The sequence below is a fragment of the Alternaria conjuncta genome, assembly GCF_024043145.1.
Source record: "Alternaria conjuncta strain BMP 0040 chromosome Unknown scaffold_5, whole genome shotgun sequence".
NCBI lineage: Eukaryota > Fungi > Ascomycota > Dothideomycetes > Pleosporales > Pleosporaceae > Alternaria > Alternaria conjuncta.
Genome location: NW_026250094.1, coordinates 1,077,960 through 1,092,900, shown reverse-complemented (window position 1 = coordinate 1,092,900; position 14,941 = coordinate 1,077,960). Strand labels below are relative to the sequence as shown.

Here is a 14,941-nt window from a genome sequence, read left to right as displayed (position 1 = left end):
CCGTTTCTGGGTGTGCCTCGGGAACGTGGGACATCGCCGTCTACTGCTTTGTCAAGTTTATCAGATGATGAAATTTCCCTTGACCGCTGGACAGGCAATGGAGAAAGGTCCGATGACTGCGGAAAAACAGGACACTTTCAGCAATGATGCATGATCGACAGGATACAGTGCACTTTGCAGTAGATACTGCGCGAAGTAAATGAATAGGAAAAGGAGTCCATGCAGCGACTGCGACTTTGGAGAGCGCAGCATACGCGAATGGGAAGGGAGTTGTACGTTGCGACTCCAACACGTACAAGGTTACCCCAAATGATCGACGGCCTGCACCCGGCAACCAACGCATCAGCATCTTACTCATGCACACATTGTCCAACACGTACGATATGCCAGACATTCCGAACATCAACCGCAGTAGGCGCTCAGTAAACAACTGTCGCAACACTCCCAGCCTCCCCCCAAAAATATCTCGTACGAGAATCCACCTTCACCGCACCCTCCTTAGTCGCATTCATAGCGTAAGTAAGTACGTACTCCAGAACAGCCCCTCCAACACTCGGCACCAAGTCCGGTACGTCACCTCACCCGCCGTAAAGCTTCCGAGCGTGCCCACCTAGCTTGCAACGGAGCACGTGGGTACAGTGACTAAACTAGCTTCAACACCCGTCATCAATAACTTCTGTCTCTGCTCTAGCCCAACTTCAAGGCTCAGGGTCCGCGCTACTCTGATCGTCTTGACCGGAACCCGCCGTCACGTTTTTTTCTTCGCGCTTCGCTCTTCGCACTTCGCTCGCTCGAGCCGCAAATAGCGCCGGGGGGATTGGGGATGTGTCTATTGTGCAAGCACGCCAGGGACAAGTTGCTGTCAACGTTGCTAGTGAACCGGACTTTGCGTGCAGTAGTTCAAGCAATCATGTTGATGTTGAAGGGTGCTGTTCTGCTTTTTTGGCGTGATTTATTGCCTATTTGGGTGTTTCGCGCGGACGTTGGAATTTGCCAGGCGATTACCTTGATGAGCGCGATGCATGATTGTTTTTAGTCAGATGAAGGGTTCACGGTTAGTAGAGTTGGCAACATGTGCCGCTCCCGTCCTTCGCATACGTTTTCCGCCATCATTGTCGTTGTTGCGGTGAGGGAAAAGCCGCTAGGTCGTTGGTACTGCGTAACCACATGAGCATTTTGTTGCGAACACGAAAGCGAAGTCGCAACGGGTTAATCAACAACGAGAGCGGTGAAAATATGACTATTTCAAGTTATTCATTCAATTCGCCTTGGGAGGAGGGAGGGCTATGCAGGTGGTATCGTATACGGCAGGTGCGTTTGGCAATTGTTTAGTCTAGGTTCGTAGGTTACCCGCCTGTGTGCTCTTTGCTTTTCTTTTACGCGACGAGGCGCCCTCCTTTCATGCAGAGGGGGAGCACGTGGATCGCGTAGTACATACACACCTTTTTGAATAACCCACTCACACTTTTTTTCGTAGGAAGATGGACTTGGAGATGAGGCGTCATGTACTGATTTACTTGCATTGCATTGCATTTTGCATTTGAGGCTGGTTGGGCAGCGACTAGAGATCGTGGGTTTGGACTTGGTATGCAGGTTGGATGTTGCGCATATTGATACCCTTTCCGGGAACCCTGGGTTCCGCGAAATGTAGCAGTAATAATCGGATCATGTTAGATCGTATGATGATTAGTCGCGCATGTAACGGATTTACCCTTGACGTTCAAGATAGCTTTTGTTGCTTCTTTGCCTCTGTGAATGTACCGGTCGCCCGAACCACCGCATCTGTATACGTCCCTTGAAATGCTCGCGCCGCATAATCGACAGCAGGGATGCATCGCGACTGCAAGATAGAGTTTGCGATACAGTTTGAGACGGAGCCATGGTATTGGACTCTGTCTGATCGGTGTGAGATAATCATCAATCAGATTATTACAAACAATTACTACCGTGATGTGTGACACTTGGGGGGCGGGCGGCGGTAGAGCAGGAGTCGGCGAACCGCAGCCAGCCCGCACGAGCGAAACGGCTGAGGCGCTGCACCCGTGCGGACCAATCTCTCCCAATCCCAAGCCGGAGCGGGGCGTGCGACGCCACAGTATTAGACCGAGGAAGTACCGTTAGTGAGCACACGAAACACGGTCATCTTGCAGGCTGTTCGCGATACGGCTTACGACTTGAAATGCGGCCATCCAAAGCCGTTGGGTGAGAGCCACGGAAAGAAAAGCCGCGGACCTGTAGATCAAAGTTCCACCATTGCATGAACGGTATGCTCGAGGGTCCGGCTGCGAAAAGCAAAGTAAAATGGATGGGATTGCAAATGCGATGCGGGCCCGATACATTGTGATTATTGCGACAAAGCGACAGGGTTGTGAGTGCTGTGGCTTGGACCTAGAACCCAAGATCTCCTAATTCGCGAGTCCTAGCGTGCATCGATGTAGATGCGCTCCGACGTCCGACTCCACACCACCCTCCACAAACGTAACATAGACCCCTAGTCTGATCGGTGAACGATGACGGGGAAGAGAGAGGAGAACGAGAAAAGGTCCCTGGGTATACCCATATCTGTGGTCCGGCGTGCAGTGGTGTGAGGAAAAGCAAAGGTTTAGTTGCAGTTGAGAAAACTTGCTCCGTCCCCGCTACCAAGCCTTGGGCGGATATGTGTGCATACAGCGGGTAACTTGGGTTAATCCAGAGATACGCGAGGACAAGATCTGAGACGCAAAGGAAAAGAGTGAGGAAATGATGGATTCCGAAATGCTTGGTTTCAGCGCTAGCCGCCCAATGATGATGATAGATAATTCCAAAGAGTCCAAAGGAAAAGAAGCCTTCCGTTTCGTTGCCGTTCGCGTGTGCGGTTGTTGCTGCGCATGTAACAATGCGTTTCGCTCTCTTTCTAACAATAAAAAGCTGTCCTGATCGACGTGGGTGGTGGGAATAAAACAGAGGCGAGATTGATGGAACCCAAAAAGCAAATATATAAATATCCAGAAAGAATGTTACGTGCAGCTTCCGCGGAGTCTACTCATGCAAATCATCATGCACGTTCAGATCGGTATCGGCCCGGATCCACCAGACAATGGCGCGTGTCGGATGGCGGTTCAGATCGAGGGTGGCTGCCGTGTGCAGGAGATACGGAGATACATCGTCGGATGGGAGCGCAGGGCGGGAGTCGTCATGCCAATGCGCCTGGCCGATGTTGGATATGTCGTCATGATGTTGATTGCTTCATTCGAGACCCTGTTGCCTCTGGACGTTTTTGAGGATCTCGAGATCCATGCGGAGGATTGGCGAGTTTTGCGCCACGTCGCTAATGACAGAAATCGTGCGGCGGAAGAGGGCGGCGAGGTTGGCCTTGGTGAGCCAGGTATCGCTGGGTAGTAGGGGGTATAATTTGGATTTGTAAACCGAGGCTAGAACGAGCATGTTACCGAATTGTCTGGGGTATGTGTTAGTTAAGATGCCAAGGCAATAATCTGATGCAAACTTACGCGTGAAGTGTGCCGAAGACGTTGGTTACTATGAGCCTCTTCTTGCGCGTGGGTGTGAAGTAGTGGTACGTGCTGCCTGGCTCTTCGCCTACGCGATCAAATGCAATAGTACTCCGAATAGCAGCGTCAATACATTGGCAAGCGATCTTGATAATCTTGTGCTGGTCTTCGCTGAGGTCAACCATTTGCACGTTTCGGTTTGTAGCCGCACTTGGATAAGGCGATGGCGAGTTGTGCTGTGCAGCGCCGGTCGTGCCTGGGGGCGGAGGCGGGAACTCGAGCGTGTGACTCGCAAGCTTGAGGTAGGGTCGCAACATCATGTATAGGCCACCATAGTACTTGGCGCGTACACGAGCAATGTTGAGATCTGTCGAGGGTAACTCGTCGTCCGACCAGGCCAGTTCCGGTGTGAGCAGCTTCCGCCAACCTTCTAGTATTTCCTTGTGGGTAAGTGCGTGGTGAGCAACCTCCTTGAAGCTGGTAGGATCGAAGGTCATGCGGCCAGTGGGGCCGTATAGAGCGTTATGCGCTACGTTGAGGACAACTCGTAGGAATGTCTGCGTGGAGTACAGCTTCATCATCAAGTCTTGCCTGGGGCCTGCGCGTACTTCCACCTCTTGCTGCGCGAAGTTGCTATCCTGGTCTTGCAAACAACTCTCGTTGACGCCTTCGGGGTACATGATCTCGCTTTGATGTGCAGAAATGCCGGAAGGTGGTAAAGTGCTCATCTCTGCCAGGATATCACTAGAAACTATCAGCAAACGATAAGTCTATTCAAACGAAAATACTCACGATTCCAGTTGGAGAGCTGTCCAGTAGACACACATCACCAGGTTGAGTCTGTATCTCTCCTTGCCGCTCCATGTATGTCTTCGGTCGCTATTCTGACGGAGTAGCTTGCTGTAGTCGGCCTTGATGAGAACCAGGGCGATGCGACACGCGTTGTTGATCCAGCTCCAACTCTCCAGTACGCGAGCATACTGACTGAGGAACAGTGCAGCTAGGAGATTAGCTTGCGCATGCGCGACAGTGTTACCTCCTTGTTGGTTTCCTAGGATATCGGTGGCGTAGGCATAGTAGGCCATGCCAGGTAGTAGGTCGATGTTCCTTGGGCGATTTTCATCGGAGGTCTCGCTGGTGAAACTGCCGCCATTGGGGTGCGGAGATTCTCTAAAGGTTCCCCATTCGTTGACGTATGGATGCCGGTCGTTCTTCGGCGCGGGCAAGGGATCTGTGTGAGCGCAGACTTTACCAAGAGCAAGGACGAGCAGTACAATCGCGTTGCGCAGAGACCTCTCGATCTCGCCGCGACCTGTTGCTAATCCTCCTTCGAAGGTGCTCTCCGAGTGTTTTCGCTTTACGCCATGGACGGGAGCAGGCGAGCGGGGGTTCATAGGCCTTGCATCAGGACTATATTGATCGCTGAAGTCCTTGAACATGCGCCTGAGCTTGGTCTCGTTCATGAACGGGTGGAATATGTGCATCGTTTCCATGTAGGACCTGAGCAACTCGAACATGACTGGGCGCGAGAAGTCGGGCCGACCATCTGAACCAAGCCCGTTGCTAGTGGCTTGCCGCGGCTGATGGGAGAAGTACTCTCGAGGTGTGCCGATCGGAGTCTTTACGGAACCGGCGTCTGGAGAAAATGGATAGCCCCATAGGCCTTCTTTGCCAGGTGCTGGCGATGCGGCTTCGGAGTCGTTGCTGCTCTCCGGGCTTCCGGGTCCCTGCGCTCCGTCGTTTAGGTCTTGGCCCTCGCCAACACCCCAGACGCGCAACAGACCGCGATCCTGCTCAAGCTGCATCGGGTAGTCCGAGACTTCACGACCGTTGTCCATTAGCCTTCGTAGATAAGGAATACCTTGATAGAAAATGCTCATTTGCTGCCATTCATCGAGCAGCTTGTGCGCAGGTGTGGTGTGGTCACCTTGCAGACCGGTCTGTTCCTTGGGACTGGTTTCAGTGGCATGGCTGCGGTCTGTCCTTACACTCTCGGCTGGTGTGGCCGGTTGCTGGGGAGGTGGCGCGAACTGAGACTCCTGCTTGATGGATGCCGACGCTTGTCCGCCCAAAGGCGACATCATGTTCGAGTGAGGAGCGATGGGAGACTCCATCTTCAGGTTGCTGTTGACCCGGCCCATGTGTCCTCTTCCCTGTATGGGAGTAGGCCATCTAGATGTGCCGTGCTCTCTCGGGGGTGCCGAGAAAGAAGCTACGGGCGAAGCGTGATTCGACATCATCTCGTGGTCTCGCGGCTGTGGGAGCCGGCTCTCAACACTGGATTTCCAGCCGTTGAACTGGTCCACGAACTGCGACAGGACTTCAGATATGCTGTTAACGCTTTCTTGAAGTTGCATCATGCTTCTGTCTTGCCTAGGGTGGGTCAGCGATGAACCAAAGGGGGGAGGGAGCAACGCACTTGGGTGGCGGGACGTCCTTGTACTGGCAGTCGAAGTTGTTCTCTCTGCAGAACTGGCACGGTCGTGCTTCGTCACACTTTTGCTTTCGCGAACGGCAGTGGTTACACGCTTGGGTGGCGCGCACCTGCTTTCGCCGTATCTGTTGCGCGTTTCCATAGTCGTTCATGTACGGAGTCTGCGCGTAGGGCGTAGCAGGAGCGGCATACTGCTGCTGGACAGGTGGTGGAGGCTGGACATGATATGGCGGTCCGTTGGGGTGTGATGGACTTATGGCGTGGTTGTATCCATTTGGTATGCTGCCATTGGGGCGATGCTCGTGGTTGATTGCCCACGGCTGGTGGTGGCCGCCATGCTCCATGGGAGTCTGACTTTGAGACTTGACGTCGACACTGATACTGACGCTGGTAGACCGGGAACTGTGTTGCTCTGGCGCAGTGGTTGTCTGAGGTGTGAGTGGGGGACGGTAGCTGTTGATTCGGTCCTGGGGGATCGTCACAGGCGATGCTCCAGTAACGCCATTGGAATGCTGACGAGGTGAGGGTATGTTCCGTGGGTCCGCAAGGGCACGAATATCAGATGGCGGAAGGGACGGTGAAGGTAGCGGTCCGGGATAGCCTTGAACGTGAGAAGGGTACTGGGCAGACGGAACCGGTAAGCCGTGAGAAGCGTAGGGGGGAGAAGCCTGGACCAAAGTGGGATGGGATGGAGGTCGAGTGGGTTGGGTATGAGGCGGTGGAGGAGGGGGTGGAAATCCGTGGCCGTTATACTGCGGATGATCAAGATTGCCGGAGCCCAAACGAGCTCTCTTAGACTGGCCGGGCGCGTCAGGATCAGCCATCCTTAGATATGCCAGACGGAATCCGCTATGGCCATGCGGCTATGTATGACAGACGACTACTGGGCAAAACGGATGGTCCCAGGACCACCAAACGGCAAAAGCCAGGAAGGTCGCGGGGGGTGGGCAGGTGGTGGAGAGGGCGGCCTCGGCAGTCGCAGGGTCAGGAAAAGACCAATTCGCCAGAGTCAGCGAATGGGAAGTCAAAGATGATTTGCAGATGACAGCCCAACCCGCGTCATCGCCTGGAAGAGGGGAAGAGTTTGGAAAGCGTCGCAGGGCAAGTGCTCGGAGGCCAGAGTGGGATGCAGGACGGGAGCTTTCCTATGCCGCGTGCGCGAAGAAAGGACCTAGCCTTGGGCAAGACTCTCTTACCATGGAGCCGGAGACAACTATCCGAAGCAGGTAAGGCCCAAATAGCTGAGTCGCGGACGGTCTATGCTGTCGACGTTTGCTGGCTTGGTCGGCGAAAAGTGGCGCTATTAAGACCGGGCCGTGCGAACGAAGGGGCCAGGGCGCAATCACAAGAGGCGCGAAACTAAATCAGTCGCAAAAAGGAACAGCTCAAAGCGAGACGCGACGGGGGGCGGGAGGCGGGTCAGCGCTGGGTCAGGCACACGGGCGGTGGTGGAGGGCAGCAGTGCGAGTTAGCCGTGGTGACGGTTGGGGTTGTGGTGGGCGATGGGCGTGTCGGGAGGGGAGAACACCATACCGAAGCCTGGAGAGATGGACGAGGATGCAAAGGCGGCGTATTAGCGCGAAAGCGAAGGATGTGCAGCACACAGGTCGCTTGTGCCATTGACCAGGCTACGAGACCAGGGTAGCAGCGCGGAGCCACCAGACGCGCTGTGTGGCCATCGTCAAGGACGACATGGGGACCGTTGTATCAAACAGCGCGCGCTGCCAGAGCCCGTCATGTGCCATAGGATGATGCCGTTGCAGACAGCAAACGTTGCTCCCGCCCGACGCGACCGCGCATCCATTGCTGCTACTTGGCCGCCGTCTGCAGCCGTTGGCGACACGTCTACTTGCAATAATGACTTGCTGCTGCTGCAACACCAGCGCCGGCGATGTGACAGTCACGGTGCTCGCTGTCTCGTGCGGCGATGCGCGGTCCTCCGCCCTGCAACAACCATCGTGCCGGCCGTCAGCAGCTGTAGTCGGATAATTTCCGCCCAATTGCTGGCCCTGAAGACTCAGGAAACTGATCCGAGCTCTGAGGCCAGCTAGTCACGATCCCTAGTCGGCCAGCCTCCACTTTGCAGCGGCACCGAGGCATTCGAGAAGGTTGATGGAAGTGATGCGCTGCTGGTGGCTGCAGACGATATCTCGCGACGCCGCCGCGCCTCTTCCTGCGCCCGCAGCCCTCTGCTTACCTGAAGCTTCGCGCTCGTGCTGGAGTCGCAGCGACTCACGCGCCGAGTCTCCGCGAACAGGACCTGTCACTTGCGACTCTGCTGCCCAAAGATCAGCGTTGCGTTTCCGGGCTGCAGATCCTGGCGAGACGCCTGTAGGCAGTCTGGTGGCACATGGCGAGGTAGTGTGTGTACAACTGCATCACCCTTTTGTCCGCCTCGTCTGCTAGGGAAATCGCGGCTGCTGCTCATGGCAGGTGCCGGAGAGGCGCCGGCCAATTCTATTGTCGTTAGTTTCATGAGCTCCAAAGTCAGTGGTAATAACTAGCGCGCCGCAACACGCGACCGCCAGTATGGCGTCAGGAACATTTGCTAGACCCCTCCATTGTGCACTTGGAGTAGGTCGGTACTGTGCACGCCGCAGTGCCCTCGACACCCTTGCAACACGGCCAAGCTCAGGTAACCTGGTTACTCGGCCGTGAAGGGCCTGCCGCAAACAAACGGTCAGCTGCCCGGCGACATCAATCCAAAACAGCAGTGCCTTTGCTGCTAAGCTCCGAACAGAGATAGCCAGTGAGCCAGTTTGTCAGATGACGAGCCGACTCTGCCCGGCCCTGCTGCTCACCGGCGCTATGGCAAGTTGCGGTCTGCTTCAGACTAGATGATTGATGCGTGAGAGGACCTGTCCGATTGACGACACCCCACAACCGAGATTGTCTAAGCCAGGCCGGCCTGCGACCCTCGTGGGAACACCCTGGCTTACAGCATCCTGGCGGCTGTCGCTCTACCACGTGGAACGCATGAGGCGTCCAGTAGAAAAACGGGGTGTCCCTTGGACTACCTCTCCAAAAGACGGCGCAGAAGCGAGTCAATCTCGTGTCGAGAAGTTGCCGTCGAGTCGGTGTAGTCGCTTCACTCTGCGACACGGCATACCAAGCCTCGCCATCGATCGGAGCAACAACGCTTCTAGAAATTCAAACTCCCTAGACGGCAAGTGATGTAGTAGCCCTTGTCCTCATGCCTGCCGCATGTGGCATAACAACATGCAGAGGGGGCTGGTGAATCGGCAAAGCGGCGCGACACGGTGAACCGTGAGTCGTATCCATGGAACGAACGCATTCGCTTTGTCGTCTGAAGATCCAAGTGCACGCGCTGACACAATTGCAGTCAACAATGACGGAAGGATTCCTGTGACGTCGCAAGTGACGATATACGCTATACGCGAACCTTCGTCTGCTCGCTGTCCACCAGGCGGTGCGCGCGAGTATTGCCTGGACGCTGCTCCTCGGAGCCATGTCCTACGACGTCGTACGAACCGCAGAGTTTGCAGCCGAGCGCGCACCTCCCAGCGGTCCCCATCCCCTGGTGGTACGATTAGATCAGACGTTCATGTTTTGTGTTTCGCAGATGCGTGGTGAGCGCAAGCGTCACACAACTGGTACATATGAGGAAACACGTCGATTCGAAGGCGCCAAGCCCTTTTCGGAAGCGATGACTGATGACGCAGACCTCTATGGCATTGCAACACCACACGAGCAGCGATTTTGTGAGCACAGCCTATCAGACGACGGCTTCATCCGTATTCCTCAATGTACCGCCAGTTGTTGCATATAGCACGCATACGCGAGATGCATCTGCTAGCGATCCTCCCTAGCCGAGGCCCTGAAACGCTTGTGAGGCAAAATTGATCGCGCGTATGTATACGTCACAAACCCCTCTGCACGCTGGAAGGCGAATACCCATCCACTGCACCGTCTTCACCGTCCTCACGACAGCGCCTTCGATAGTGCGAGACCGTGCGGATCTCAATTTCTTGTGTCGATAGCCTCACTTTGAGCTTGGAGTCCTCCCGACGAAACAACGTCATGGTTGCCACCCTGGTTTTTAGCGTCATTGCGAGCTTTGCCATCTATCAGATAATCTCCAAGTATCGGGGCCTGCAACGCAATATCGCGCTAGCAAAGAGCTCGGGACTACCTGTAGTGGTAGCGCCATGGTATACGTTCAGCATCCTATGGCTGTCGACGTTCAAGCTATGGTTGCCGTTACTGGAGAGATTTCTGCCACAATCATGGCGAGGCATGTGGTTTGAGTACGTAAATTCGACTTGACATCAGGCGAGGTATTAATTGGATATTGCAGTCTTCTGAATCCAGAATGGAGTTACATGACCGGACATGGGCCTTTCGAGAAGATGGGTATGGACGTCTTCATGGTCGCATCTCCTACCAGAAATGTAGTTTTTGTTGCAGACGCGGAAGCCGTGACTCAGATTACCACCCGCCGCAATGACTTTCCCAAGCCCCTTGAGATGTACACGTCATTGGACATTTACGGCAAGAATCTGGTGAGTACTGAAGGATCAGATTGGCGCACACATCGCAAACTTGTCGCACCAAGTTTCGGTGACAAGAACAATCAGCTCGTGTTCAACGAGACTCTCCATCACGCAAAATCGATGCTGGGATTGTGGGCCGGATCCGACGGTAATGGCAATGAGACTATTGCCGATCCTTCCGTTGCGGCAATGAACTTTGCTCTCTATGTTATCAGTGGAGCGGGTTTCGACGTACGCGTAGTATGGCCACACGAAGAGGGCAAGAAAGTGGAGGACAAAAAGAGCGAAGACTCTATCTTTGTAGGATCGGAAGCCCCTCCTGGCTACACCATGAGCTACAGGGCCGCTCTAAGCCAGCTGCTACACAACATCATGTGGACCCAAGTCATGCCACTTAAGTGGCTTGGTAAGTTCCCTCTTATTACTACTTCACCGCGTCGAGTTGTATATGTCATCTAACAATTTCTCGTAGCACGATCTCCAGTCAAAATGCATCGTGAAGTCAGCGATGCGGCCCACGAATGGGGTAAGTACATGGATGAGATCTATGAAATGAAGAAGACCCAAGTCGAGTTCGGCGAGACTCAAGCAAACATGGACATATTTGACTCTCTGATCCGCGGAAGCGGCATCACCAAGAAAGAGGGTTCAAATTTCACGAAGAGCGACCTGCTGGGTAATGCATTTGTGCTTATGTTGGCGGGCCACGAAACAACTGCCAACACACTACATTTCTCCATGGTATTCCTCGCCATGAACTGGGGCTCCCAGAAGCGGCTGCAAGACGACATCGACAACATATTTGCGGGCAAGCCCATCGACGAATGGAAGTATGAAGAGCACTTCCAAAAGCTATTCGGAAGCATGCCAGCGGCAGTCATGAACGAAACTTTACGGCTGCTGCAACCAATCATCAACATCCCGAAGTCTACTCCACCGGGTCGACCACAGCCATTGAATATCGGGGGAAAGCAGTATATGGTGCCTGGCGACGCTCACGTATTCCTCAGCGCAGCCATACATCGCAACCCAAAGTATTGGCCAACACCATCTGATGACTCAAGCAAGGACGACCTAGACCAATTCAGACCTGAACGCTGGCTCGCGGATAGCAAGCCCGATAACGATTTCGTTGACATCAACTATGACGATGAAGGGCTACGTGGACCAGCAGGCGAAGACACTTCATCTGACCTCTTTAAGCCCGTCAAAGGCTCATACATCCCCTTTAGCGACGGCTTCCGATCATGCATTGGTCGACGCTTTGCTCAAGTGGAGATTCTCGCGGTATTGGCCGCGATCTTCTCTCAGTACAGCGTTGAACTCGCAGTCGATGACTTTGCTTGTGATGAAGAGGTGGAGAAGATGCCAAAGGGAGGCAAGGAGAGAAGAGATCTATACAAGATGGCTACGGATAGAGCCCAGGACCTGATCCAGACCAAGATGGCGAGTATCATCACGCTGCAGTTGAGGGGCGTCTCGATACCAATCAGATTGATGAAGAGGGGAGAAGAGAGGTTCGCTTTCGATGTCTAAAGTAAATTGTGTCTGGCTTTGTATGTACAATATTTCGGTATACTATCTATACGGTTGGAGGTGTAATGGAACCTTGGAAGCTACCCCGCATACGTCACAACCTCGAAATACCCCACCGAAAGCGACTACGTCCGTCATAACTCCGATACAATTATTAACACAAGAACGTTTGTATACAATTGAAGCTTAAATTTCAAGTTTGAGAAGAAGCGTAACTACCCAATCCAACATACCTCAAAATGTCACCACCCATATTCCCGCCTGAAGAGCTCCAGCAAATCGTCCAAGAGGTAGCCACACTCCTCAAAGAGCGCAAAGAGACCATCTCGGTAGCAGAGACAGTAAGACCCCCCAGTCCAACTCAAAGCCACCTACTAACCACTCCAACCAGGCAGCAGGCGGTCTCATCTCTGCAGCACTCCTCTCCTTCCCCGGCGCATCGACCTACTATCGCGGCGGTCTTACCCTGTACACACTCGAGTCACGAATCGCATACTGCGGCTGGACACAGGAAACCATCAAATCCTACAGCGGCCCAACCCCTGCCATCGTCTCTGGCCTCGCCGAGCACACGCGTAAGACACTGGGAAGCACGTATACCATCAGCGAGAGCGGAACCGCAGGGCCGACAGGGGGAACGACTCGTAACCGCACACCAGGCTACGTAGCGCTTGCCGTGGCACGGGAGGGCGGGGAGACAGTGACTCGAGAAGCGGAGACGGGGAGCAGCGAGCGCGAAGCCAACATGGTGGCCTTTGCCGTGCAAGGCCTCAAGCTCGTACGCGATGTGCTCCAAGGAGGAGGTGAAGGAAAGTTGTGAATCATGTAACGACCTCAGTCTTGGGTTGATGAATCAACTCAGAAGGAGTAATTTGTGCGATAGAAGATGCATAGGTACCGAGTCTGTGGTTGTAACATGTTTCGTTGAACTCACATAATCTAGATAGGGCAAGGCAAGGAACAAATGCAAGGAAACCAGAAAAGCGCATATGTCATGATTGGCGTTGCTCGCTTCGATCCGAGACGCCCAATCCAGATTTGCGCACGCACAACACCATGGTCCATGTCGTAACTTCATCATAGCCGCCCTCTCCGCTCCCAGAACGATGATCGAACGATTTCCCTCGCTTCTAGAATCATGCAATTTCACTTCTCTCATTTCGGTAGCCACCGAGGAAGGATTCATTGACGTTCGATACGAGATTCACGATCCTTCCTAGGAAGGTTCCAAAGGTGACCCAGCAACTCGGTATCACATCGACTACGCCGCAGTCCCAAAGCGGTAATCTCAGCCGCAGCGCAACCACACCAGCCTCCCACAATTCGCTTACCCATCACCCTATTCTTCCTTCTATTATTCCCACGAATGCCGTTTGACGTGTTTCATTGGCGTGATAGCCGCCCAGATGCTGCCCAGTTTGTTCAATGCACGGCTGGGGCGTGCAGGTAGGATCTTTGCGGCACGGTACCTAGGCTTCTTTCCAAGGTTCTTGACCCGCCTTCGCGGACGTTGCCAAGTTTTGAGCGACTCCTTGCATGCGTGAAGCGATAGGCTCGTTTGATACTGTGCCGCTGGAAGCTTGCAAGCGGAGGATCATGCGGAGGATCAAGGAAGGTCGGTTACTTGCTTCGAAGGATGGGTGTAGAAGCAGGCTGGAAGGTTGGCGTGGAGTCGGTCGGGACTTTTTGGCGCCACGTGTGGTACTATGCAGCCCTATCTGTATGCAGAACTTACTGCATGGGGAAGCTGATACTTGGACTTCGTGACGAGACGGCGACTATCGCGGTCCTGGGGTACAGACTCAACTCTGAGGTCATGGTGTGGATAGCGTTGGGGTTGATGTGGCGTAGCTGTTTGAGAAGGTGACGTATGGAAGGGGTAGCGGTCAGCTGGCCTTCTGAAGATCCGGTGTGACGGTTGTGCTAGTGCTCTGATTTGGTACATGGAAAGAGTACACCGAAACTGTAATGCTTACATGCTGACATGCTTACATACGGACATTCTTTGTCCGCAAAGCGGAGACAGAGAGTCCGACAGTGCGTGTTGAGAACTTGCACATTCATCATGCACAACCGCAAGTTGCTGGTTGTACCATTCACACTGATGAGTCTACGGACATACGCAATGTACCAGACATAGCCCTTCTGATTGAAGGTCATTGATGGTCACTGACGCGCTTCACCAGCACTGCGACGTCTTCACAGGATGGCTGTATACGCGAAGTAGACTTCTTAACCAGCGTGCCATACTACGTTTCTCTAGTACAGACATCATCAGCTATGTTTCCAATATATCCACACATGCAGATGTTCCCTCTTCAGCCCTTCGTGCAAGCGATCCCGCAGATGCAAATGCCAATACCAATGCCACTACAACCAATCCCTCTACTTGCACCGCTACCACCTCTATTACCACCGCAACAGCACTTCCAGCAGCCAGTGATCCTCCCACCTCCACCCGCTCTTCTGCATCCCCAGCCCTTCATACCACCTCCCCCCTTACCAGTCCAGAAAACCCTCTACATCCTCTCCTACTCGACCGAAGTCCTCAAACATCACCCAAACGCCGAAGCACAACTCCTCCAACACACACCCGCCGGCGTCCCAGTCCTCCTCACAATATACTGCCATAAATGGCGTGCCCCACCCCGCGAGATATGTGAAAGGTATACCGGCGTAAGTCCGCAAGTGCAACAGTTTATACTGGGCAGTCGGACGGCGATGGGGGAAATGTGAGTTATTCACCCTTCGCCCTTCTATATTTTCCATTACCATACTGTTTGGAACAACTCAGGTTCCTAGGTAGCAGACGGCTGGCTGATCTGAGACACTATAGTAACAAAGCCATCACCGCTATAGCGAACTATCTCAATGCTGGAAACCAGATCGCATCGATACAGACTACATGCCACGCAGGTACACATCGAAGCGTTGCGGCAGCGGAGATTGTAGCGAATGAGATGAGGAGG

General features: G+C 53.9%; 3 protein-coding genes across 3 annotated transcripts; 2 read left to right on the top strand and 1 right to left on the bottom strand.

The window, feature by feature from the left end:
* Positions 1-3,225: 3,225 nt before the first annotated feature.
* Positions 3,226-6,266, bottom strand: J4E85_004016 (uncharacterized protein; the record flags this gene model as incomplete). Its single annotated transcript, XM_051468278.1, has 4 exons — positions 3,226-3,436; positions 3,489-4,232; positions 4,281-5,819; positions 5,908-6,266. The coding sequence occupies 4 exons, from the start codon at positions 6,264-6,266 to the stop codon at positions 3,226-3,228; spliced, it is 2,853 nt and encodes a 950-aa protein (XP_051327870.1).
* A 3,697-nt stretch (positions 6,267-9,963) lies between these two features.
* On the top strand, positions 9,964-11,972 carry J4E85_004015 (uncharacterized protein; the record flags this gene model as incomplete). The annotated part of the gene is made up of 3 exons (XM_051468277.1): positions 9,964-10,190; positions 10,241-10,842; positions 10,909-11,972. 3 exons carry the CDS (start codon positions 9,964-9,966, stop codon positions 11,970-11,972), a joined length of 1,893 nt encoding a protein of 630 aa, XP_051327869.1.
* Positions 11,973-12,211: 239 nt separating this feature from the next.
* Positions 12,212-12,792, top strand: J4E85_004014 (uncharacterized protein; the record flags this gene model as incomplete). The annotated part of the gene is made up of 2 exons (XM_051468276.1): positions 12,212-12,313; positions 12,364-12,792. 2 exons carry the CDS (start codon positions 12,212-12,214, stop codon positions 12,790-12,792), a joined length of 531 nt encoding a protein of 176 aa, XP_051327868.1.
* Positions 12,793-14,941: the final 2,149 nt, after the last annotated feature.